The 26,267-nt window shown below is 43.9% G+C and overlaps 2 protein-coding genes across 9 annotated transcripts in view; one reads left to right on the top strand and one right to left on the bottom strand.

The window, feature by feature from the left end:
* LOC139392792 (pyridine nucleotide-disulphide oxidoreductase domain 1) overlaps positions 1–26,267 on the bottom strand; it is a 783,634-nt gene that overhangs the window by 604,813 nt on the left and 152,554 nt on the right. The window lies entirely within an intron of this gene.
* On the top strand, positions 5,342–24,965 carry LOC139392677 (regulator of nonsense transcripts 2-like). 8 transcript variants are annotated; one of them, XM_071140839.1, is made up of 23 exons: positions 5,342–5,428; positions 6,321–6,689; positions 6,833–7,612; positions 7,792–7,952; positions 8,153–8,341; positions 8,436–8,579; positions 9,073–9,176; positions 9,334–9,419; positions 9,708–9,816; positions 9,970–10,083; positions 11,654–11,770; positions 12,325–12,510; positions 14,180–14,383; positions 14,821–15,096; positions 15,276–15,459; positions 18,019–18,179; positions 18,583–18,687; positions 18,757–18,855; positions 18,953–19,126; positions 20,165–20,306; positions 21,812–21,932; positions 23,225–23,272; positions 23,443–24,965. In XM_071140839.1, the coding sequence occupies exons 2-22, from the start codon at positions 6,322–6,324 to the stop codon at positions 23,229–23,231; spliced, it is 3,831 nt and encodes a 1,276-aa protein (XP_070996940.1). In that variant the 5' UTR covers positions 5,342–5,428; position 6,321; the 3' UTR covers positions 23,232–23,272; positions 23,443–24,965. The 8 variants fall into 8 exon arrangements, with proteins under 8 accessions (XP_070996940.1, XP_070996939.1, XP_070996937.1 ...); XM_071140838.1 differs by having other exon boundaries at positions 23,440–24,965; XM_071140836.1 differs by having other exon boundaries at positions 8,436–8,591.

The raw sequence follows: 26,267 nt of genomic DNA, 5'->3' as shown, positions 1-26,267 counted from the left end.
AGATTTGGACGATGACCTAACGTTCCATAATAAAACGTTTATTCATCTTATTCAAGTTTGATTGGCTTACACGAAAAGCGTTGTAGTGTTTGAACCAATCGTGTTTTAGAGAATGTTTTTACATTGGGTAAAATCTCAGCTGTGGACCCTTTGTCCGAAACCTCATCCTGGGCACCTGATTGGCTACTAATTGCCACGTCCCCAAATTTGAGTAAATCTTTCTAGAACTGTCATCATCCGCTGAAGTTTACATGGATATGTTTTGCAGTTGCTGTTGAACATGGGATAAAATATAAATATATGTGAAGTGAACATGTTCTTCTGCGTTTCAGTCCGTCTATCAGTCATCAGTCTTGAGTGGACCTGACAACTTTAACTAGCTAGCTTCAGTGTCGTGAACAAGACCTAAATGTATGCAGCTGATTAGGGGTTACATTTATGGGGAGATGGATATGGTAGAGGGTAAATAAATAAATAAATTTACAGTATAATAAATGTTGTTTAACATTTGGGTTTGAACTTTTGTGGGATTAGATGTCGCCCTAACATGAATTGTTTGTTTTTTTGCCCGCTATTTCACTTGTCAATGGAGGTAGGCTCAACTCACTTTGGTATGAATGTATGTGCAACATTCACTGAAAAATCGAATAAAAGTTTATTGGTCGAGTACACAGTTTTGCAGATGTTATAGCAGGTGCAGCTAAATGCTTGTTACTAGCTCATAACAACTCAGTAAAATGCAAAACATGTACACAAATAATAATAAAAATAAATAAATACAAATATTGAAATGTCGGAACAAATCCAATTAACCCAAATAGCACTGTAACAGTAATCCAAATGCAATCTATACTATATACACAATAAATGTACACATTATATACTAAGAATGATACAGTATGTACAGCAGTAGATAAATTAGAGTGAGCTATGTCAAGAATCAGTCGAGAATACAGTGCTTAAATACACAGTACAAAACCCCCATGTCAAAAAACAAAACAGAGTACGGAATATAAATATACATGTATGTGAATGGTGTGTACACTGAGTATAGGAACACCTTCCTCATATTGAGTTATACAAGTGGTAAACTGTTCTTGACACAAACCGGTGCGCCTGGCACCAACTACACTGAACAAAAATATATACGCAACATGTAAAGTGTTGGTCCAATGTTTCATGAGCTGAAATAAAAAATTGCAGAAATATTCCATACACACAAAAAAGCTTATTTCTCTGAAATGTTGTGCACAAATTTGTTTACATCCCTGTTAGTGAGCATTTCTCCTTTGTCAAGATACTCCATCCACCTGAAAGGTGTGACATATCAATACAATTATTAAACAGCATGATCATTACACATGTGCACCTTGTGCTGGGGACAATAGAAAGGCTACTGTAAAATGTGCAGTTTTGTCACACAACACAATGCCACAGATGTCTCAAGTTTTGAGGGAGCTTGCAATTGGTATGCCGACCACAAGAATGTCCACCAGAGCTGTTGCCAGATAATTAAATGTTTGGTAGTGGGTCCAACCGGATTCACAACTGCAGACCATGTACTCCCAGTCATGTGAAATCCATAGATAAGAGCCTAATGAATTTATTACAAATGACTGATTTCCTTCTATGAACTAGTAACTCAGTCAAATCTTTGAAATTGTTGCATGTTGCGTTAATATTTTTGTTCAGTATGGCCTGAAGATAGACGTTGTTAATCAGTTTCTCGGTTCCAGCTTTGATGCCCCTGTACTGTCTCCGTCTTCTAGATGAAAGTGGGGTGAACAGGCTGCTCTTGATGGTGCATCTGTATAAGTTCCTGAGAGTCTTAAGGGCCAAGCCAAATTTCTTCAGCTTCCTGAAGGGGCTTGAATATTTGAGCTCTCCCCGTAGATGTTGCGGTGATGTAGTGTCCCCATGAGTGTCAGAACACTGAGGCAATCATGGTGCAACTAGAGAACATTACCAACCCCTACGCTCTGTATTTCCGCTGGCTGTCCCACCACCACGGAAAGCACCGAGCTAGGCTGAAACACCTGCATTTTGGAGCTGCCTTATTCAAAAAAGCAAAACAGAGACTATGTTTGTATGTAGCTTTATTCACTTTTTTGAATACATTGTTTGCAAACTGGTATGTGACACGTATTAATGCCAAAATACCATCCAAAACAGGCACAAAAAATAATCTATATATTTTTTTAGCTAAACAGCTGGGGCTCAAAACAGGTCGGTCTCTGCCCCACCGGCCCTGAATGATGGGTCGCCACTTCCCGATCCAGATGTTTTAGATGGAGATATTGATAACTTAGGGAGCTAAATATAATCACCTGCGGGCCCAAGCTGTCAGTGGGAAGGGAACATTTCAGGTCCTCAGTGATGTGCACGCAGAGGAACTTGAAGCTTTTGACCATCTCCACTGTGGCTCGCTTCGGTGTGGATGGGGGCGTGCTCTCTATGCCGTTTCCTGTAGCCCATGATCAGCTCCTTCATTTTGTTGACTTTGAGAAAGAGGTTATTTCCCTGGCACCAATCCACCAGGGCTCTCACCTCCTCCCTGTAGGCCAGGGTACCCCAACAGGCGTCCCGCAGGCCAAATTGGGCCCGCAGGTGATTATATTTAGCTCCCTAAGTTATCAATATCTCCAAGTTATCTCTATCTAAAACATCTGGATCGGGAAGTGGCGACCCGTCATTCAGGGCCGGTGGGGAAAAGACCGACCTGTTTTGAGCCCCAGCTGTTTAGCTAAAAAAATATTTAGATTATTTTTTGTGCCTGTTTTGGATGGTATTTTGGCATTAATACGTGTCACATACCAGTTTGCAAACAGTGTATTAAAAAAAGTGAATAAAGCTACATACAAACATAGTCTCTGTTTTGCTTTTTTGAATAAGGCAGCTCCAAAATGCAGGTGTTTCAGCCAAGCTCGGTGCTTTCTGTGGTGGTGGGACAGCCAGCGGAAATACAGAGCGTAGGGGTTGGTAATGTTCTCTAGTTGCACCATGATTGCCTCAGTGTTCTGACACTCATGGGGACACTACGTCACCGCAACATCTACGGGGAGAGCTCAAATATTCAAGCCCCTTGGGTGCTGCCATAGAGTTAAATCAGAAAAGCCCATCCAAGAAGGCTCAAGGTCATTGGCTACAGATAAAATGATATCGAAGTTTTTAAATTGAACCTTTATTTAACTAGGCAAGTCAGTTAACAACAAATTCTTATTTACAATGACAGCCTACCAGGGAACTGCCTTGTTCAGGGGCAGAATGACAGATTTTTACCTTGTCAGCTTGGGGATTCGATCCAGCAACTTTTTGATTACTGTCCCAACGCTCTAACCACTAGAATACCTGCCACCCCAAAATCACATTATATCTACCGTAGCTTTGATTGGACCGATCACGTCAACATCATACTTTCAAAATCTTAGCTAGCAAGCTAGACAAACAGTCATCGTCATGAATCACGTCAACAATCTACTGGAAAATCCTTTTCAATCCAACATTGGAAATCGCAAATTCAACAATGAGTGGTTTGGAAGGAATCAGTGGCTAACTGCAAGCGTTGCAAAGCAATCACTAGCCTGCTATTCAGTGGAGAGGGTGTGTGGTCCAAGTCTGGGTTTAAGGGTCTCTATTCCAAGTTTAAATGGATAAACATTCAACACCATGGGTAAGAAAAGGTTGAATACATTCGCCATGCCGTCAATCCAGCATGACTTCTGCCGTGTTCAAAACAACCGGAAACTCAGAACTGGGAAATCTCAGACTTCAGTGAGTTCAAGACAACTGGGAACTCAGAAAAAACAAGTTCCGACTGGGAAAATATGTTTTGAACGGTGATCCAACTCTGAATTCCAAGTCGGGAACTCAGGCCTATTTCTAGAGCTCCGACCTGAAGATCACTGATGCCATGATTTAACCTTGTTTTTTTCCAGTTGTCTTGAAAGCACCATAAATGCAGAGAATTACTTTCCTGTTCAAGTGAGCACAGCACAACATGGTGAGTCCAATAATATATTGTATGCTGCCGCATAAATTATGTAAAATGCCAGGGAGATATGTATACTGTAGCTAAGAAAGTAATACTCAGTGTAAGTTGTGTAGTAAGCTGATGGTGGCCCATGTGCCTCACCTTCATTATTTGGTCCCTTTCCTCCTCATAACTTACTGTTGGCCTACTGTTTTGACTTGGTGGTGGACATGTAGCCTAAAGCCTGTTTTAGAGAAATGCAATAATTTAATATTGTAAGAGCTTTCATTGTCTGCTTTACACGCCCTCTTTATTTAGTTTACGGTTCTGACTTGGTATACAGGGAGAATACTGTAAGAACGGCCCATGTTCTGAATTCTGTCGCTGTACATTTCAAAAATTCTGAACAAATAGTTATATTGACTACGTCCGTCCTAGCTCGCTCATTAATGTCTTAATCGAAATTACCGATGGCCTCTTATCCGCTCGTCGTCCCCTAATGCCATCATTTGTACATCTCAATTGTCAGTAGAATCCACATTTGTTTTAGCAAGTCAGCCATATCAGCTATGTTTTGGTTAAAGGCAGTAAATGATGCTTTGCCCCGCAAAGATTTACATGCTAAAATCAGCAGTGGACCTGTAAAGCAGATCCCCTGAATGTTCTCTCCATAGAATGTGTTCTCTTATCAGTAATAGATTAGGGAAAACTGACAAAAGAGAGAGGAAACCTTTAGACTATTGAAACCATAACACATGTATATACATGTAATTAATGGATAATAGGATGATTTATGAATATTTATAATATGCCACACCATTAGTTGTGTTTTCTATGATGCATGCAGACATCTGACAGTAAAGTGAAAAATAAAACATGATAACCAACTATTTATCAGCGAAGACTGAACCAAAATAATTCTCTACCCACAGCAGGTAGTTTAGCGGTCAAGAGTGTTTGGTCAATAACCAAAACATCGCTGGTTTGAATCCCCGAGCCGACTAGGTACAAAATCTGAAGATGTGCCTTTGAGCAAGGATAATTGATGAAGGATAAAAGCATAATTGCTTATGTAAGTCTGCTAAATGACTGAAATGGTATGTGTGTGTATATATACATAATTGACTGGAACTCTCTCGGCTGCAACTGTTGCTCCAGCAGACACAACAGAGACACACTCCCTAATGTCATCTGCGACGTTGCCTGTCTGAATGAATGAATACATAACTCAATTATATAATTTGTGTAGGTAAACTATTATCTATTGATAAAATATTCCTTAAAAAATACTTTAAAGACATTCGATCTGCATATCGATTCAATAAACAAAGAAGATTATGCCTACATGTCCTTTCAGGCAGAATGTTTGGTGCCTAATCAAAGGGGTCCTTTCCCGCACAAGGAAATCATTTTTACTTATTAACACAAGTCTGATGTTTATGTTGACAGAAATCGAAGGTAATAATATGTTTTAAACTATATTCCATAATGAACGACATGTAATGATTACTAATATATATATTGCCGCTTATGTTTGGTATATGCAGACGATTGACATCGACGATCTCAGTGCTCGCGGGCTACCAAGCCATTTGTTTACCTCTACTCAAGCCGAAGCGGCCTAACAACAGTTAGCTAGCTAACACGTTAGCAACGTAACGTTGGCTTAGTGTGTGCTGTTTTCTCGACACATGTGGTAAAAAAAACATATGTTTTTACACGTTATTACATTGTTCTAAAATCATTGTACGTAATCGTCGTAATTTAGCAATTGTACAGCTAACGGTTCTCACCTAACCGTTGTGTGTTCAGCAAGTTGGCATGCTATGTTAGGCTAGCTATACGTGCGTCGTAGGTAAGACAATGTCAACATAGCTAACGTTACCTTAACAACACTATCAAACAACTACGATTTAATAGAGAAAATAGGCTCATAACGCACGTTGATAAACATTTAATTGGAGGGTAGTCAACTTGTTGGGGGGGGGGGGGCATTTTATAACGTTAAGTTACCTATATAACGTTAGTTAGATATGGTAGTTCGCGGATATTAGAAAAATAACTAGTTAGCTAAGCTATTGGAATGTTCAATCACTGACAATTAATCTTATGACGCTTTCACCAACGGCTGGCTAAAACTTTTAGCGGCTCGACCAGTCACAACACAGCTAGTATTGTTTTATCGACATTTTGTGACGCATGTGTAGCTAGCAATGTGAATTAGGCAATGTTATGATCAGCGAATATTAACGTTAAGTCAAAGTGTATGTTATTAACTAGGCTTGCCTAGCTCGGATATGTGTAACACTGCTAATGAGAATGACTACATTTGTTTTTTTTGTTTTTCTAGAATGCCTGCTGAGGGCAAGAGATCATTAAACATGGATGAGAAAGAGGTGAGCTCCTTTAGTAACAAGGAGAAAGACAGGGATGCTGATAGACGGCCCGCCTCCTCCCGGGATAAAGTGAAGGATGAGGCAAAGATGAGTGGCAAGAAAGATATTGGTAAGGCTGCAGAGGAAAAGAGGAGGCGGCTTGAGGAGGACAAAAGAAAGAAGGAAGAAAAAGAGCGGAAACGGAAAGAGGAGGAGAAACAGAAGGCAGAGGAGGAGCAGAGGAAGAAGGAGGAAGAGGAGAAGAAGCAGCAGGAGGAGCAGGAGAGGAAAGTTCAGGAGGAGGAGGCCAAGAGACAGCGTGAAGAGGAGGCAGCTCAACTCAAGTAAGAGCTCGGGGGAGGAACCACGATAATAATGTATCATGTTCTACTGTAGGTGCTCTCAACATCATGAACTTTGTGTATGGTCAGTATTTTTGAATTCAGATAACTGCTAACTTGATTCTCCATCTTTCTTCCCACTTCAGAGAGAAGGAGGAGGGCCACCAGCTCCACCAGGAGGCCTGGGAGCGCCACCAGTGCCGGAAGGAGCTTCGCGTCCGCAACCAGAACGCCCACGAGGGCCGTCCCGAGGAGACCTTCTTTAGCCGCCTTGACTCCAGCTTGAAGAAGAACACAGCCTTCGTCAAGAAGCTGCGCACGCTCACCGAGCAGCAGCGCGATGCCCTCTCCAACGACTTTGGCTCGCTCAACCTCAGCAAGTACATCGGCGAGGCGGTGGGCTCTGTGGTGGAGGCCAAGCTGAAGATCTCTGACGTGGGCTGCGCCGTGCACCTGTGCTCCCTCTTCCACCAGCGCTATGCCGAATTCGCCCCACTGCTCCTCCAGGCCTGGAAAAGACACTTTGAGGCGCGCAAGGAAGAGAAGGCACCCAACGTGAGCAAGCTGCGCACCGACCTGCGCTTCATCGCAGAGCTCACCATCGTAGGCCTGTTCACTGACAAGGAGGGCCTGTCGCTCATCTACGAGCAGCTGAAGAGCATCATCGGGACGGACCGCGAGACACACACGCATGTGTCAGTGGTCATCAGCTTCTGTAAGCACTGCGGGGACGACATTGCGGGCCTGGTGCCTCGCAAGGTGAAGGCTGCACGGGAGAAGTTTGGCCTGGCCTTCCCTCCCAGCGAGATCATCAACACGGAGAAGCAGCAGCCCTTTCAGAACCTTCTGAGGGAGTACTTCACCTCGCTCACCAAGCACCTGAAGAAGGACCACCGCGAGCTGCAGAACATTGAGAGGCAGAACAGGTGATGGGGCCAAGGTTACTTGGAGAAACTTTTCTACATGACCTATCTCACTTCTTCTCTTGTATTATTGATTTCAGTGTATACTCCTACCACAGTACATGACGATTTGCCATTTTGAGTAACATGCTAAATGTGTTTGAGTGTACATACTGACAGCTCCATGTTTTTTCTCCCTCCAGGCGTATCCTCCACTCCAAAGGGGAGCTGAGTGAGGACAGGCACAAGCAGCATGAGGAGTTTGCCACGTCCTACCAGAAGCTGCTGGCTAACACCCAGTCTCTGGCTGACTTTCTGGATGAGAACATGCCAGAGCTTCCACTGGACAAGACTGTGCAGGAAGGTAAAGAGTAACAACCCTTGTATACTGTTTATTACTTTGTTATAGGGACAATGTAAAGACTGAGCTTTTTGTTGTACTTTTGGGTGATTTGTGTTATAAAGCCACATTGTATTCATATTTTATTGCTGTTGGTTATATGTAGCCTACAGTCTTTGGTGTCAGTGTGTATCTAGCCATCTTCTCTCCTCTCTGTGTGATAGAGCACGGCCCTGGCATTGACATCTTCACCCCTGGGAAGCCCGGGGAGTATGACCTGGAGGGGGGCATCTGGGAGGACGAGGATGCCAGGAACTTCTACGAGAACATGGTGGACCTGAAGGCCTTCGTCCCCGCCATCCTGTTCAAAGATAACGAGAAGTGCAAGGACAAAGAGGAGGCTGCTGCTAAAGGTACAGCCACCTACACATATGCACGCATGCAGACTCACACAGACACTCACGCTGTCTAACTGAGCCTGCTCTTGTTGCTGTGTCCTTTCCTCAGAGGCTAAAGATGCTGCGGCCACCACAGAGGAGTTGGAGTTGGAGCTCGAGGCTCTAGACATCGCTGATGACCCTCTGGAGCTGGATGGACCTGACGAGGCAGAGAACGAAGCAGAGCTCGCCAAAAAACTGTTGGACGAGCAAGGTAAAGATGAAGGTATTCTCTATCCACCCACCAGCCACCAAGCAGCACACACCACCCAGCGCTTTGCACACCCAGCTTTCCATTTTGACAAAGACAACAAGAGGGCGGCAATAATCTAATATCTACAACCTCTGGATAAAGGAACCATGTTGGTTATTGTCATGGACCGTGTCTTGGTGTTTGTGTGTCTTTTCCAGGGATCAAGTTAGGGTATGAGAGAGGTCAGGGAAACAGAGCTAGGGCCCACTCATGGGTGCTCAGGGCCAATCAAGTAAACAGAGGTGTGTTGCTGAGCATGTGGAAACCAGACAGTCATTCACAAGGTTTCTAATATTCCACATGTATCAACCCCGTTCCTAGGCTTATACCTATGTTTTGGCTTTGCTCTTTCTGTTTCTGTCGCTGAGTGACTCTTAAGTTAGCTAAGGAGATATTTGGAGCATGACTTTGCTCTATGCATGTTTGACTGTGTCCTCCCTGTTTCTGTATGAAGAACAAGAGGATGAGGAGGCAAGCACCGGGTCCCACCTGAAGCTCATTGTGGACGCCTTCATCCAGCAGCTTCCCAACTGTGTCAACAGAGACCTCATAGACAAGGCAAGGAGAGAACACACACCGTCAGCATACCAGAAGGATGTATTCCCAGCTTGACAATTTGAGTTTAGCCACAAAGGCAACGGTTCACAGTGAAATATGGTACTAAGTATACAGTTGTGCCGTGAATTAGTCTGACTGTAGGTGTGTTTGTTCACAGGCTGCCATGGATTTCTGCATGAACATGAACACAAAGTCAAACAGGAGGAAGCTGGTCCGAGCTCTCTTCACCGTTCCCAGACAAAGGTACCACACACACCATAAAGCAGATAGTTCATTTGGAAGGATTTGATCAGGAAGCTGGTCCGGACTCTCTTCACCGTTCCCTGACAAAGCACCCACGCATGCACACGCAGATAGTTAATTTGGAAGGATTTGATCATGTATTGATTTGTGTGGGAATAAGTTTTTTCCTCCCCCTACATTTTCCCCACTAGGTGGTGCTGTTGCTCCTCATTTAATTTGAAATGGCATAAAGGAAGTTAATGGTACTTATGCTATTGTAAAGCTCATGGTTGTATTGTGTTCGTCCAGGTTGGATCTGCTGCCCTTTTACTCCCGTCTGGTGGCCACCCTTCACCCCTGCATGTCCGATGTGGCCGATGACCTGTGCTCCATACTCAAAGGAGACTTCAGGTTCCACGTAGGTCCCAAGACTTTACCTCTGCTACTAACACCTTCCTCGTTGTGTCTTTCATACAGAACCACTGTCTCATTAAAATAGGACCTATACTGAAGGAAACAAACAGTTTTGAAAGAGTTTTCAATACACAATGCTTGTTGTGTTTCCTTGTAGATCCGGAAGAAGGACCAGATCAACATCGAAACCAAAAATAAAACTGTGAGGTTTATCGGGGAGCTGGCCAAGTTCAAGTTGTTCTCAAAAACGGACACTCTGCATTGTCTGAAGGTAGGGGCTGCATCTCTCTCACCAGGAAGCTGTGCTATCATTAGCTAGGTTTCCATCCAATTGGCGACAGATATTCATGCGACTCTTCTAAAATCTGCATGAAAACAATATTCACATTTTCACACCATTTTCATGTACCAAATAAAAAGCAGGAGTTCAATGTTTCCATTTCATTTTTACCTCTACCAATAGTTTTGTCACAAACTGTTGCTATAAATAGGTAACTTGCCCAATCTGGTTTTGGCACATGCTCTCTAGATAAGTTTGCTGATAACGTGGACAAGGGTAGGTTATAAGTTATATGCTGAGATATGGATAAGAGCAATATAATTAAGCAATAAAGTACGAGGAGGTGTGGTACAGTGGGGCAAAAATGTATTTAGTCAGCCACCAATTGTGCAAGTTCTCCCACTTAAAAAGATGAGAGAGGCCTGTAATTTTCATCATAGGTACACTTCAACTATGACAGACAAAATGAGAAAAAAATCCAGAAAATCACATTGTAGGATTTTTAATGAATTTATTTGCAAATTATGGTGGAAAATAAGTATTTGGTCAATAACAAAAGTTTATCTCAATACTTTGTTATATACCCTTTGTTGGCAATGACAGAAGTCAAACGTTTTCTGTAAGTCTTCACAAGGTTTTCACACACTGTTGCTGGTATTTTGGCCCATTCCTCAATGCAGATCTCCTCTAGAGCAGTGATGTTTTGGGGCTGTTGCTGGGCAACACGGACTTTCAACTCCCTCCAAAGATTTCCTATGGGGTTGAGATCTGGAGACTGGCTAGGCCAGTCAATCACAATGTGATTTTCTGGATTTTTGTCTGTCATAGTTGAAGTGTACCTATGATGAAAATTACAGGCCTCTCTCATCTTTTTAAGTGGGAGAACGTTCACAATTGGTGGCTGTATATGGCCATTATACCACGGTCTAAGGACTGTTCTTAGGCACTACGCATCCTTGCTATTATAAACTGGTTACCAACTTAATTAGAGCAGTAAAAATACATGTTTTGTCATACCTGTGGTATATGGTCTGAAATACCACTGCTGTCAGCCAATCAGCATTCAGGGCTCGAACCACTCAGTTTATAATTTGTATTTGATAATTGGTAGCCATGCATCAATCATCATGTCACCAGCATTCAAATAACACCTTCGAAGCTCATCACCACCCATCACTTAACCACCATGAAGTCCATCAGAACTTATTTATTCTGCCTATAAACTCTTTGTACATTTCCATGTCGTAGTGGTGGTACAATTTAGCATATCTTGTGACTCCAAATTTACATCAACATGATGGTTTATTATATCAGTATTTGCGCATTAAGGAGTTTTCACTGCAACTCTCACATAATTCATTTTACCTACACAAAGTGACAAATTGTTTGTCGACATTTCTGAAATTGTATTGACACTTCCTGTTTCCATCACAACTGTCGCCATAAAAAAAAAATACATGACTTCACTCGCATAAAAACTGTGGATGGAAACGTGATTACTGTTACAATTATTGTGTTACACTGTCATCATCATGTTACTGTGTGTGTGTGTGTTCTACAGATGCTGCTGTCAGACTTCTCCCATCACCACATAGAGATGGCCTGCACCCTGCTGGAGACCAGTGGACGCTTCCTTTTCAGATCCCCCGACTCCCACCTCCGGACCAGCGTCCTTCTGGTACACACGCACACGCATGCACACGCACACACGGCAATGAACGCACGTACGTGTGCAACACAGGAGGTTGGTGGGACCTTATTTGGGGAGAACGGGCTCGTGGTAATGACTGGAGTGGTACAGGTGGATTGTTTTTCAAATCCAGGTGTTTGATGCCGTTCCATTTGCTCCGTTCCGGCCGTTATTAGGATCCGTTCTCCCCTCGGCAGCCTCCACGAATGTACAAGCAAACACACACACACCTATCAAACACTGTACTGGAATTCCCCTAAGGTTGTGGAGTGCATCCAGAGTCCCGGAGAGAGACCTGCTTTGGCCTCCCTAACTGGTGCCAAAATCCAGGGTTATATCTGGTTTATAAAGCTCTATTAATCCAGCTTTATTGTCCCTAAATTGCTTTTGGACGAGGTTGTTCATGTCGCATGCACAGCTGCCATATTTTCTAGCTTACGTTTGGCAAGATAATAAGACCACACGCCTTTTTGAGGGCTTTTAGCTGTGTTCTGGGCTATATTGAATGACTCACTTGTTTTTTGTATGTTTGCGTGTCTCAGGAGCAAATGATGCGTAAGAAGCAGGCGCAGCACCTGGATGCTCGCTACGTGACCATGGTGGAGAATGCCTACTACTACTGCAACCCCCCGCCCATGGAGAAGACTGTCAGGAAGAAGAGGCCCCCGCTGCAGGAGTACATCCGCAAACTGCTCTACAAGGACCTCTCCAAGGTCACCACGGAGAAGGTATGACGATGATTACATTTGAGTTAGTTAGTGCATTCATCTTAAGATACAGTGAGCTCCAAAAGCTTTGAGGTTAAAGTGCAGACTGTCGGCTATAATTTGAGGGTATTTTGATCCATATCGGGTGAACCGTTTAGAAATGACAGCGGTTTGTACATAGTCCCTTCATTTTAGGGGACCAAAGGTATTGGGTCAAATTCACTATGTGTATTAAAATAGTAAAAAGTATTTGATCCCATATTCCTAGCACACAATGACTGTACAAACTTGTTGGATGCGTCTGCTGTGTTTCAGATTATTTTGTGCCAAATAGAAATTAATGGTCAATCATTTATTGTGTCATTTTGGAGTCATTTTTATTGTAAATAAGAATAGAATGTGTTTCTAAACACTTCTACATTAATGTGGATGCTACCATGGTTACGGATAATCCTGAATGAATCGTAATGAGTGTGATGAGTACAGATGCACAAATATCATACCCCCAAGACATGCTAACATCTCACGATTACAATAACAGTGGAGGTTAGCATTTTGGGGGGACTATGATATATAGGCCTCTGTAACTTTCTGTGGCCTCAGCAGTCTAAAGTGCCTGAGGCGTCACTAAAGACCAGGTTCGATCCCAGGCTGGGTTACCACCGGCCGTGACCGGGAGTCCCATAGGGCGGCGCACAATTGGCCCAGCGTAATCCGGGTTAGGGGAGGGTTTGGCCAGGTTGGCTTTACTTGGCTTATCGCGCTCTAGTGACTCCTTGTGGCGGGCCGGGCACCTGAAAGCTGACTTCGGTCGTCAGTTGAACGGTGTTTCCTCCGACACGTTGGTGCAGCTGGCTTCCGGGTTAAGCGGGTGGGTGTTAATGAGCGTGGTCTGGCGGGTCGTGTTTCGGAGGACGCATGACTTGACTATCGTCTCTCCCAAGCCCGTTGGGGAGTTGCAGCGATAAGACAAGATCATAATTGGATATCACGAAAAAGGGTCGGCAAAAAAAAGGGAGGGTAAAAAATAAAAATATTAAACTTTCTGTGAAACGCTCTCGATACTTTGTAGAGTCCATGCCCTGACAAATTGAGGCTGCTTTGAGGCCAAAAGGGGGTGTAACTCAATATTAGGAAGGTGCTGCTTTCAGACTTGTATTATACAGCTCTATTTATATACTTGCCCCCCATCCTCCCCTTCCCCAATATACATGTAAATATTGGACAATAATAAATGGTGCCTTCTTGTATTATACTTATGCTAAAATGTATTCTATTCTACAGCCATTTACTTTATGTTCGTGTTGTTTTATTATTTCTTATTCTTGTTGCATTTTCAAGAAGTAACCTGCAAGTTGGCATTTAGTTGGATGATGTATACCATGCGTATGCCGTACATACGACTAATAAAACTTGAAACTAGTAAGGGAGGGGAAAAGTCAAGTGCAAGTTCATGGTGCCTCATTTATACAGTCACTGGCTTATGCATATTCATCATAACACTATTGAGAGATATGAGGGGAAAAAAGTGGTGTGATTTCCCCCCCCACCCCGATTTAGTCTGGAATTTCTTTAACATACAAAACCACAACAGAAGTATCACAAACACCTGCCAATTATCGTCTTACCTTCTCGTTCTCCGCTTCCTTGTCTCCCTCGTTTCCGTCCTCTTCTCTCCTCCCTCCCCTAGGTGTTGAGGCAGATGCGTAAACTCCCCTGGCAGGACCCAGAGTCTAAAGGCTACCTGATCTGCTGCATGGTCAACATCTGGAACGTCAAGTACAACAGCATCCACTGTGTGGCCAACCTGCTGGCCGGCCTTGTGGCCTACCAGGAGGACGTGGGCATCCACGTGGTGGACGGGGTCCTAGAGGACATCCGCCTGGGAATGGAGGTGAGCACCATGGGAGGGGGTGGGAAGGGGAAGGCAAGCCCAGGGTGGTGAGCTGTTTCTGGGATTGGAGGTGAGGACCGGGGAAGGGGATCTTGTTGGAGTCAGACCCAGATTCAAGAGTTCATTCCTGGATGTTAGGGCCATGTGAAGAGTCCTAGCAAGAGAAATTGATGGTATGTTTCTTATGACTTGAATGATTGATTGTTGAGGCTACGTGTTGTGTACCGTGTGAACAGGCTGCATGTTAGGTTCTTGTGGGTAAGGTCTTCCTGGGGCTTCATATTTATGGTGTTTCAGAGCACGGAGGCACTCTGACATTCCATCTAACCTGCTTTCTCTCTCACTCTCCTCTCTGTCTATCCATCTCACCCCCTTTTCTCCTCTACCCCCCCCCCCCCCCCCCCCATTGTCGCTCCTTCTCCCCCTCTCCTTTGCAGGTGAACCAGCCCAAGTTCAACCAGCGTCGGATCAGCAGTGCCAAGTTTCTGGGGGAGCTCTACAACTACCGCATGGTGGAGTCAGCGGTCATCTTCCGCACCCTCTTCTCCTTCATCTCGTTCGGGGTGAACCCGGATGGCGGCCCCAGCGCCCTGGACCCCCCCGAGCACCTGTTCCGCATTCGCATGGTCTGCACCCTGCTGGACACCTGCGGACAGTACTTTGACCGCGGCTCCAGCAAGAGGAAGCTGGACTGCTTCCTCATCTACTTCCAGGTCAGTCGGTTAGACTGTTTGACCTCTCCTTATTTCACTCCTCTCAGCCTCTGTCTCTCGCTCTCTTACTCTTTCTTTCCTTTAAGAAGCATTTTGATACTGTTGTGACATAATGTCAATGACATTAATTTATTACAAGACTGTCCCTAAACTCTGATGTGGTGTTGTCTGTCCTCCAGAGGTATATCTGGTGGAAGAAGAGTGTGGAGGTGTGGAGTGCAGAGCACCAGTTCCCCATCGACATTGACTACATGATCAGTGACACCCTGGAGCTTCTCCGGCCCAAGATGAGGCTCTGCATCTCCCTGGAAGACTCCGCACGACAGGTCACCGAGCTGGAGAGGGAGTTCCTTGTTAAACTGGGTAAGAGACCGAGAGAGATTGACACACAGGAACGCATGCATAAGGGCACACACACATGTACGCACACGACAACAAGGTTGTTAAAGATCCTTGTCATACGTCAGTCCCCCAGATGTGTGTGTGTGCCTGCAAATGTATTTGTGTTTCTGTAGCAGCTAGCTCCTTGGGTTGGCCCATTCCTGCTCTCTGTCCTCCCTGCTGAGCAACATTCCCATGTGTGTAGGAGGGTGCTTCAGCTCTGGGCACTCTGTCTGTCAGACAGGTCTAATTCCCTCATAATAACACACATACCTGGCCCTCTCACACACAAACACACAGCAGTCAGACCTGCTTCTGCTGTAGACTGCCACTTAAAAACACTCACTCTTAAGTCAAGATGAATACATATTTTCTGAAGTAAGGGGAATATTAATCAATACATGAGTAACACCCCAATGACATGATATGTGAATATATCGTTGCCCTATTGCACCTGCTGTTCTAATGTGGAACAATACTGAAAGTGTTTCTTTAGCTGAAATGCTCATTTGTAGTGCTCTCTGAACAGTTGATCAATATCTGATGGAGAGCAAAGAGATGCACAGAGATAAAAACACAATCAAGAGACAGACAGGATGTAGATAATGAAATACCCTGAGAGACTTAGAGAAGGAAGAGGGTAGCATTCCTTTTGCAGGTGTAATGGACAGTCAACAAGCACAGCACTTATACAAATGACTGATGATTGGCTGAGAGAAACTGATGATAAAATTATTGTGGGGGCTGTTCTTGTTAGACTTCAGTGCAGCTTTTGACATTATCGATCATAGTATGCTGCAACCCCCTGCTATAATGTGGATAAAGAGTTCCTACTTCTAACACAGAGGGTGTTCTTTAATGGAAGTCTCTCAAATATAATAGAATCAGGAATTCCCCAGGGTAGCTGTTTAGGCCCCTTGCTTTTATTTTTTTTACTAACGACATGCCACTGACTTGAGTAAAGCCAGTGTCTATGAATGCAGATGACTCAACACAATACACGTCAGCTACTACAGCGACTGAAATGACTGCAACACTCAACAAATTGCTGCAGTTAGAGTGGGTGGCAAGGAATAAGTTAACCCTAAATATTTCTAAAACTAAAAGCATTGTATTTGGAACAAAACACTCACTAAACCTTAAACCTCAACAAAATCGTGTAATAAATAATGTGGAAATTGAGCAAGTCGAGATGACTAAACTGCTTGGAGTAACCCTAGATTGTAAACTGTCATGGTCAAAACATATTGATGCGGTAGTAGCTAATATGGGGAGAATGCTGTCTGTCTAAACTACCGGCACACAGCTCGGACACCCATGCATACCCCACGAGACATGCCACAAGAGGTCTCTTCACAGTCCCCAAGTCCAGAACAGACTATGGGAGGCACACAGTACTACATGGAACTTTATTCTAGATCAAGTAACTGACGCAAACAGTAACATTTGATTTTAAAAACAGATTTAAAAAACACCTTATGTGGGAGCTGTGAAACAACACAAACATTGGCACAGACACATGCGTACACACACAGGATAACATACGGGCTATACATACACATGGATTTAGTACTGTAGATATGTGGTAGTAGGTGGAGTAGGAGCCCGAGGGCACACAGTGTGATGTGAATGTATTGTATGTTTTTAAAATGGTATAAACTGCCTTAATTTAGCAGGAACCCAGGAAGAGTAGGTGCTGCCTTGGCAACAGCTAATGGAGATCCATAATAAATACAAATACAAACATATCCTGACTCACAGAACAAGTAGTCAGCTGTATTAACACACACACAGCATTGTTCAAGGTTTCAAGGTGTTGACATGGAATGTGAGAGAACACTTTCGAAAACCCTGTGCGTGCGTGTGTGTGCGCGTCTGTCTGTACTGTGTGTGTTCTGAGTGATTGATGAGGGTGACGTAAGCCACAGGCTGTACAGTGGCCTCATTGTTGCACCTTTCATCCTTTAACCAAGATAAGGCAATGAAGGCATTCCTCTGCCTCTGTTGAACCCCGCTTAACTAAGTTCTACTGCTTAGCAGCGTCTCTTCACGACACACCTATCTGCTCCTCTACTGCTCTCAGCTCGTCAGGCTTCTGAAGTTATATTCGTGGTCTCCAAGCACTGTGTTGAAGCACCTGTTTTAGTTTCACCGTGAACGTCACAGTGACTTGTATTTCTTGCAATGACTTGCTTTTCCAGCAGTTTCACTTCCTGTTTCTAAACGGGCTTGTCGTTTGCGTCAATCTGTCCTCGCTCCTGGACGTACTTCAAGTAGTTTAGGATATTATCTGTGGTAAATGTCTATGCTTTGTGTATAATCTGATTTAGTATGGAAAGAGCCAGGGTGTAAAGCCTGTTCAGAACATGGAGCGGTGGCTCACGAGAGGAGCTTGTTTCCAAGGACTGTAAATCAATGACTATTATGCAAATGATTTTGCGTTTTCTCTTGATCTCTTGCTTTGAGACTTAGTCTCGCAACCTGACGTTGCGCCGTTCCAATAAAGGTGTGTGTGTGTGCGCATACGTTTGTGCCCTGCAGGACTGGCCATGGATGGGCAGAAGGACGGCCGGCCCTCCAGTGCCATGGGGAGCGAAGGCGAGGCTCTAGACGAGGATGACGATGATGACGACGAAGAGGGAGGGGCGGACACAGAGGAACAGTCTGGCAATGAGAGCGAGATGAACGAGCCAGAGGAAGAAGTGATTATGTCAATCTTTTATTCATGGGCATCAGACCATTCATTGCACGTCTAAGACACAAGTCTCTCATAATAGGTGGATACTAGGTCACTCACTCATTCCCTCATCCCTATAGTTTCGTAGGGGCAAACTGAGGACAGAAGCCCAGTCCTAAGCAGGATACTGTATAAGAAAGTGGGTCATCTTGTGCGGCTAGAGTGATGTGTTGACACCACGGTCAGAAAAGCATGACGGGTCAACCTTCTGTAATTCTTTGTTCCTCCTTCATAAATCAACTCTATCATGCCAGGCCTACCCCTCCCAAGCACTCCTGGTTTAGTGTTTGTTTTTCTACCTTCCACAAGCTAGCACACAATCACCCCCCCCCCCCCCCCCCCATCTAAGAACCCGCTGTGTGTTCCAGGAAGGGTCTGAGAATGAGGAAGAGGAGCGGGAGGAAGAGGAGGAGGAAAACACCGACTATCTGACCGACTCCAACAAGGAGAACGAGACAGACGAGGATAACAATGTAAGAAGATGTCATGGAGGGAGGGAGGGGGAGAGAGGTTATTGTGTTGCTGACGGTCTTGCCCTGTAGGAGGTGACCATCCGTGGTGGCGGTCTGAAGCATGTGGCATGTGCTGAGGATGAGGACTTCATCCAGGCTCTGGACAAGATGATGCTGGAGAACCTGCAGGTACAGTATCTCGCCTATTCTCTCAGTTCACTATGTCTGTACTACTTTAGTTAAATAAATGGGTATTAACAGGGGTGGTGTCTGCGTGTGTGTGTAGCAGCGGAGCGGGGAGGCGGTGAAGGTGCACCAGTTGGACGTGGCCATCCCCCTGCAGCTGAAGAGCCAGCTGAAGAAAGGTCCTGGTGGACCCGTCTGCTCTGGAGAGGGGGACGCAGACATCTCAGACACCATGCAGTTTGTCATGCTCACACGCAAGGGCAACAAGCAGCAGGTACACACACACACACACAGTAAAGATCACACACACTGAGTATGGACGCACACACACAAACTTGTTTAGGTCTTCTTCGCTGTGAGCTCAGTTAGATCCCTCCACAGAATCAGCACTGTCAGACAGACCCAGCGATAATATTGACTCTTAACTGTGTGTGTGTGTGTGTGTGTGTGTGTGTGTGTGTGTGTGTGTGTGTGTGTGTGTGTGTGTGTGTGTGTGTGTGTGTGTGTGTGTGTGTGTGTGTGTGTGTGTGTGTGTGTGTGTGTGTGTGTGTGTGTGTGTGTGTATGTGTATATATATTTAGGCCCAGTCCGCGGGTGGAATGTAAGGTTTTGGGGTAGAGACGACAAGCTCTTGTACTGTAGTAGGGTCAGGGTGTGTCCACAGTCTCTGCCCAGAAAATCAAGACGTTAAAGTAGAGCTCACTAAACTCAGTCCACTACACCTCCAGCAACTACATTTACCGGATTATAAACCCTATGTAAACATTACGTTTTGACCAAATAACAGCACCGGTTACAGACGGTCTTTGTTGATATAAAATGAAGCTATATAAATGACTTAATGCATTATAAATGACATGTCTCCATACTCCCCCATGGTAAACACAATATCCTCTCCTGTAGTGTGTTTCCTGAGGTGAGAATAAAGGGGTTCAGTGTGTGTTAGTCAGCGTCACAGCTTCTCTATGTGACGTACCTGGACCCCTCCCTGTCAGACACGTTCACTGCATTCCTCTGTCAGCTCCACACCATGGGAGTGGCCCTCCCTTTCTCTGCTGCCTGGGCCTTCGTCTGGGAAACACGTTTAAGTTTTAGGGAAAGTAGGGATCACAGGGAACGTTGTCAAAGGTTGAATAGTAAACCAGGAGAGCATGTTTCTGCAGTGTGAATACTGAGCCCCGGTCCCGTTGTCTGCCTACAGCATGAGATGTCCTTCTTGCTCCTTATCAACCCTTAAATGTGCCTTGTTTGAGATCTCCTAACTGCAGTTGAAGTTCTTGAATGTGTGTCTGTTTTGTCTCTTGTTTTCTAGTTTAAGATCCTGAACGTGCCTTTATCTTCCCACCTGGCTGCCAACCACTTCAACCAGCAGCAGGCAGAGCAGGAGGAGAGGATGAGGATGAAGAAGCTCACTCTGGACATCAACGAGAGACAGGAGCAAGAGGACTACCAAGGTATTATGTAGGGTGTCCACTCACTCGGAGCGGGTGAAAACACGCTTTGGTGACCAAATGTAACTTCCTTATGTCATAAAATACATTTCACCAAGACAAATAGAATTATTCGCGTTCTGAATCATTCAGCATGGTCTTTCTCGAACATATCACTGGCGTTTATATCCAAAATGTCGGACTTCGTAACCTAATACAGCCGACAATAAACAAACAGTCGCCACTAGCCGGCCTCCGCCCAGCACCCTGCCCTGATACTTAATCACTGTTACTAGCCGGCTACCACCCAGTGCTCTACCCTTAACCTTAGAGACTGCTGCCCTATGTACATAGTCATTGAACACTGGTCACTTTAATAATGTTTACATACTGTTTTACCAACTTTACATGTACATACTGTATTCTAGTCATGGCTCATCCTATATAACTGCGGCTGTACACCTTTTCTATTCATATACTGTCTATACACACCATTTCTATATATACACATACAGATACATACATACTACCAGTCAAAAGTTTGGACACACCTACTCATTCAAGAATTTTTCTTTATTTTGACTATTTTCTACATTGTAGAATAACAGTGAAGACATCAGAACTATGAAATAACACGTGAAATCATGTAGTAACCAAAAAAGTGTTAAACATATTTAATATTTTATATTCTTCAAAGTAGCCACCCTTTGCCTCGATGACAACTTTACACACTCTGCATTCTCTCAACCAGCTTCATGTTTCTGCAGGTTGCAAAAGAGCTAAATTAGCATGACACGAGCTGAATTAAATGTAAAAGGCTTTGAAAATAAAAAGCTTGGTATATGCTCAGTGCTCCGTTGACATTTCCCAGAGATACGCTTGTTTTTGTGTGAAATCTTCTAAGTGAAAAGCGTATGATATGAAATGCGTATACTTAAATATGAAAATACTATATGTCATGTCTCAAAACCGATATCCATCCTACCTCTATTGTTTTATGTAAAAAAATAAAAAAAGATGAAGAGTTCAATGGGGAAGTGAGCCTGTCAGGAGCAGGAGCCTTAATTCTTTCACAGAATCCTCCTAGCTTGACGCCATGTGGGCAAAAGTCAGGACAATTGCGTTTCTTCTCGCACCTCCATTGATTTTAGTTCTGGCCATCCTACAAGAGTTAAAACTCGTAACTTTTGGAACGGGTTACGATAAGAGACATCAGGCTTGGACAATTGGTTTTCGTAGAGGAGTGTCTACACAGCACTATTTTACACATTGGTCAAAATATGTGTTTTTGATTGAAAAGTACTAGTAAGAAGAGGGACAGATGGAGAATGAGGCATGCATTAGGGGAAGAAATGGGGAGTGTGTTTGAGAGATGACGAGAGAAAGTAGCAAGAGTACTACCAACATTCCACATGCCTACACTTTGTTGGTTTGTGTAGCATTGTGTTAACATTGTTGGTTTGTGTAGCACTGTCTTAAATTCTCTTGGTTCGTGTAGCATTGTGTTAACCTTCTTGGTTATTATGTAGAAATGATGGCGTCTCTGGCCCAGCGGCCCGCTCCTGCCAACACCAACCGGGAGCGGCGGCCGCGCTACCAACACCCCAAAGGGGCACCCAACGCCGACCTCATCTTCAAGACCGGAGGAAGGTGAGACTCGCTCCTCAACTTACCTACCGACTACTCTCTCACACACACACACCACCAGTGACAGGAATTAACAGCAGACTACCAGCATTTGGCTGGTGGAAATAGGGTTGGCATTAGAGTGGGATCCTGTCGAAGGACGTGGTGCTTGTCAACTTACTGACTCTCCCTCCTTGTTCTCTGCACCTGAACAGAAAGCAGGAAACAAAGCAGGAGAGAATTGAAAGGTACGAAAAGCGTGACAGACAAGAGAGGCAAGAGAAACACGAGTGAAAGGACAGATATGAGGGCCAGGAGGATAGGGCCAGCCAGCTCAGCCGGACACGCTACTGACAGACTCTGCACTCAGGCCTGCTTATGTTAAGACGGGAAAGGGTTTTAATGTCTCCCAACTGTCAAACCATATTTTGTTGGCGTATGAGTACTCTGATCAGAGACAGATTTGTCCCCCTTTTATTTTTGCACTGTGAAAGAAACTATATCTTAAATTCTGTAAAGATTGCTTTCTATTTTTGGAAATAAAGATTGCATGAATTTTCTATTTTCATCAGAACAAAAATAGTTTGTGGTTCTTTGTCCTCCTCATATTTGTCTTGGAAAAGTGACTATAAAGAATTCAGAAAGGAGGTCTTTAGATGCGCGGCAACATCACGCATCATATTCATGCCCAACATACATTTGACAGATGCTTATTTTTTTATTTATTTCACCTTTATTTCACCAGGTAGGCCAGTTGAGAACAAGTTCTTATTTACAACTGCAACCTGGCCAAGATAAAGCAAAGCAGTGTGAACAGACAGCAACACAGAGTTACACATGGAGTAAACAATAAACAAGTCAATAACACAGTAGAAATAAAGAATAAAAGGAAAAAGAGAGTCTATATGCATTGTGTGCAAAAGGCATGAGGAGGTAGGTGAATAATTACAATTTTAGCAGATTAACACTGGAGTGATAAATTATCAGGTGGTCATGTGCAGGTAGAGATACTGGTGTGCAAAAGAGCAGAAAAGTAAATAAAAACAGTATGGGGATGAGGTAGGTAAATTGGGTGGGCTATTTACCGATAGACTATGTACAGCTGCAGCGATCGGTTAGCTGCTCAGATAGCAGATGTTTAAAGTTGGTGAGGGAGATAAAAGTCTCCAACTTCAACGATTTTTGCAATTCGTTCCAGTCACAGGCAGCAGAGAACTGGAAGGAAATTATACTGATGGCAAAGTACACAATGTTTTTGATGAATAACAAAACTTTATTTTGGATTGTCACTCACAATTCCATTTTCTTACGAACAGACGCTAGACCATCGCAACCTATGGATGGAAGGAGCTGCAGTAATGATGGTACTGAAGGAGTGAACGGGGATGGATATTGGGGTAGGAGGTTGAGGGAGGGAGGGATGGGTGGAGAAAAGGGGGTGGATGTTTTGGGGATTTGAGGAGGGGATAAATATTACAGTGAGTGTTCTGGAAGACAGCTACTGCAGTAAAAGCCCTGCTCTGTCCCCTAGGAGACGCTGATTGGAGTCTAGCTGAGGAAGCGAGCGAATGAGAGAGCGAGAGAGGGCGAGCGGACCATCGGTCTCGCCTGAGCAGGGAGTGAGTCCGCCAGCCGCCCACTGACGCAAGCGCAGACTCCCACACCTAACCCCGCCGCCGGAAGAAGAGAAAGAGAAAGGGCATCAACGAGGAGTGGGGAAGAGGGGCGCACCCCCTTCATCCAGCTAAGGCGTTCCAGAGAACACCCCTTCCTTTCTGTGCGTCGCCCGGGACGACACCAGCACAGCAGCACAAACACCCACCCCGTCTCAACAAGAGAATGAACCAAAAGATGAATGAAAGAGCGACTGACCAGCTGACGGACGGACGTATGTACGGACAGACAGACATGGACGCAGACAAACAGACGCGCGGACAGCTAGGCAGCAGGACAAGGGACCACAGTCGTCTTCTCTTCGCTCCCGTGCCAGATGAGGATATGGTGTACAAGGGCTCACAAGAGGAGGAGAACGGACAGAATGTGTGTGAAAGCAAAGGGGACGGGTGAGGGGTGGGCCGTCTTTGGAGATGGACTGTGCTTCTCTTACTAGGAACAGATCTGTCATTCAGTCTTTTTATCTCTTTATCTAGCTAAATCACACACTGTTCAAAGGCAGCTTCGAGAGGGGTATGGAGGAGGAGGAGAGGGAGCACAGACGGGTCACCACTACTAAATGACTTGATAAACAAGGGAACAAGGAGGACAAGATTATGTACAGAAAGGCGTGGTTGCTTGTGTGTGAGGAAGGGTTGCAGATAGATGTAGGATCTTAATTTGAGCCAGTTTGCTACAGCAGGACAATAATCCTGCAGCAATAGGAAATGTGAATTATTATGTGGATTATGATTAGTGGATATTTTTGTAGGGGTTGATACATTTTTGTAAGGGAAAATCAAGTCTGAAATTTCTAAGTGGAAATTACAAACTTCAGAAGCCTTTTTAAACCTCATACACTAAACGTTTTAAAATGTCCCGCATTGCAGCAACAGTTCTCCTGCAACAGGGTGATCAGATTAAGATCCTGCATCTGTACCATAGAGATGGTTTGCTCCTCCTAACCCTGTTGGAAATGGAACACCTTGTCACAGTGACGACCCTGACCCGGAGGCGGGTACGAGACCAGTGTTGACTGACCAGCGTTTCATCATCAGAAATAAAATATAAGTGATGAATATACTACATATTCTTTATTTTTTCAGCATTTTGGCTTTCTAGATGTTTCCTTTATTTTCATGAAAAATCTATACTTTTTTGGGGTGATATACAGGTTGTTGATTTGGAATTTGTGTGCCGTATTGTAGTTTTTGACAAGTGGATAAGATACTTATCTGTGCTCTTGCCTCCTGAGTCCTACTCAGTGATGATAACTTCTGTTTGATTATTTCTGTCTGTTGAATCTATAGATAGATAATCTGTACTCTACTGCATGGGCCTTTCTGCACCAGCTCTGTAAGCCAATTTCTGCCTGTTTCAGTAAAAGTGTCCGTTTGCGACTCACTCCTCTGGCTCGACTTCTTTACTGGGTCCATGATCTTTGTCCCACCCAGGGTTGGGTAGGTTACTGTCTAAATGTAATCTGTTAGTTACTAGTTACTTGTCCAAAATTGTAAAATGCTACTTTTGGATTCCCAAAACTCTTAACGTAATCTGATTACAGTCAGTTACTGTTAGATTACTTTCCCCTTATAGGCATTAGAAGAAGACATACATGTATGTTACCAACATAACCACATCATTGCTGGATAAATAATGTTAAAATGTACATAGCTGGCCATATATGGATGTTAATTTTACTTTATGGGTTGGTTATGTAGGCTTCTTCTAAACCATCCCTTTCTACAACATATATGATTAAATGAATATCATCATTATAGTCACTCCAGTAAATGTTGTAACCCTTGACCTTCAAGAATAGGACTTGGAAATATGGAAGTATAGATTAGCCAAATTGTTTTACCTGAGCATAAAATGTTTGCCATATGCTGCACTTGCTTTTGGCCTATTGTCTCCCTTTTTGTTGGTGACACTTTGATGTCTTGATAATATGCAGCTGTTTAAAGGGCAAATCCACAGATGAAACAAATAACAAAAGAACCACCACTGTTTTGTTAAAAAGCTGAGGGATGGGTCTGGAGAAATGTAATCACTCTCAGATTAATTGACAGAAAGAACTATGGACGCAAGGACTGACCATCCCTGATATCAAAAGTATTGTTTTAACAAACATTGGGAGAAAAACAAGCTTATATTTTGGGTTCTGATGGAGTACGACAGTTGATCTAAGCTCATGAAGTCATTTATAAGTTATATTCTTCAAGAATCAATGGATATATATATAATTTACATGTAAAAATATGGATGTAGCAACTACAGATTGCCCCTTTAAGTATATCAAAAGTATTTGAGTTTGAACATGTGTCCTTTTGGCCTATGGATTTAAAAAAATGTACCAGCATGAATTAGATTCAGCAATAAAAGCCCCACTTTTATTCCACAGGCTGGGATCTGCACTGTGCAGCTGTTGCAAGAGCGCAGTTTTCACTGGCTGACCACTGGTTTCAAAAACAACGATTGATAGGCATCTTAAACTTCTTGAATTCAACCATTAATGGGTTCAAATACACATTTAGATTTGTGAACAGCCATCAACAACGACCACTATCCCGTAAGGCGCAAATGGCTAAATGAGAGAGCAGCAGTGTGATTCACATCAATGCGCTATGTAGATATCAATAATAAGTGATATCCGTATCACCGTAGACTACACCACTGCTGTCATTCTTACCTCCAAGCGTTTAT

The sequence above is a fragment of the Oncorhynchus clarkii genome, chromosome 33 (assembly GCF_045791955.1).
Source record: "Oncorhynchus clarkii lewisi isolate Uvic-CL-2024 chromosome 33, UVic_Ocla_1.0, whole genome shotgun sequence".
NCBI lineage: Eukaryota > Metazoa > Chordata > Actinopteri > Salmoniformes > Salmonidae > Oncorhynchus > Oncorhynchus clarkii.
This window is presented reverse-complemented; position numbering and strand designations above follow the sequence as displayed.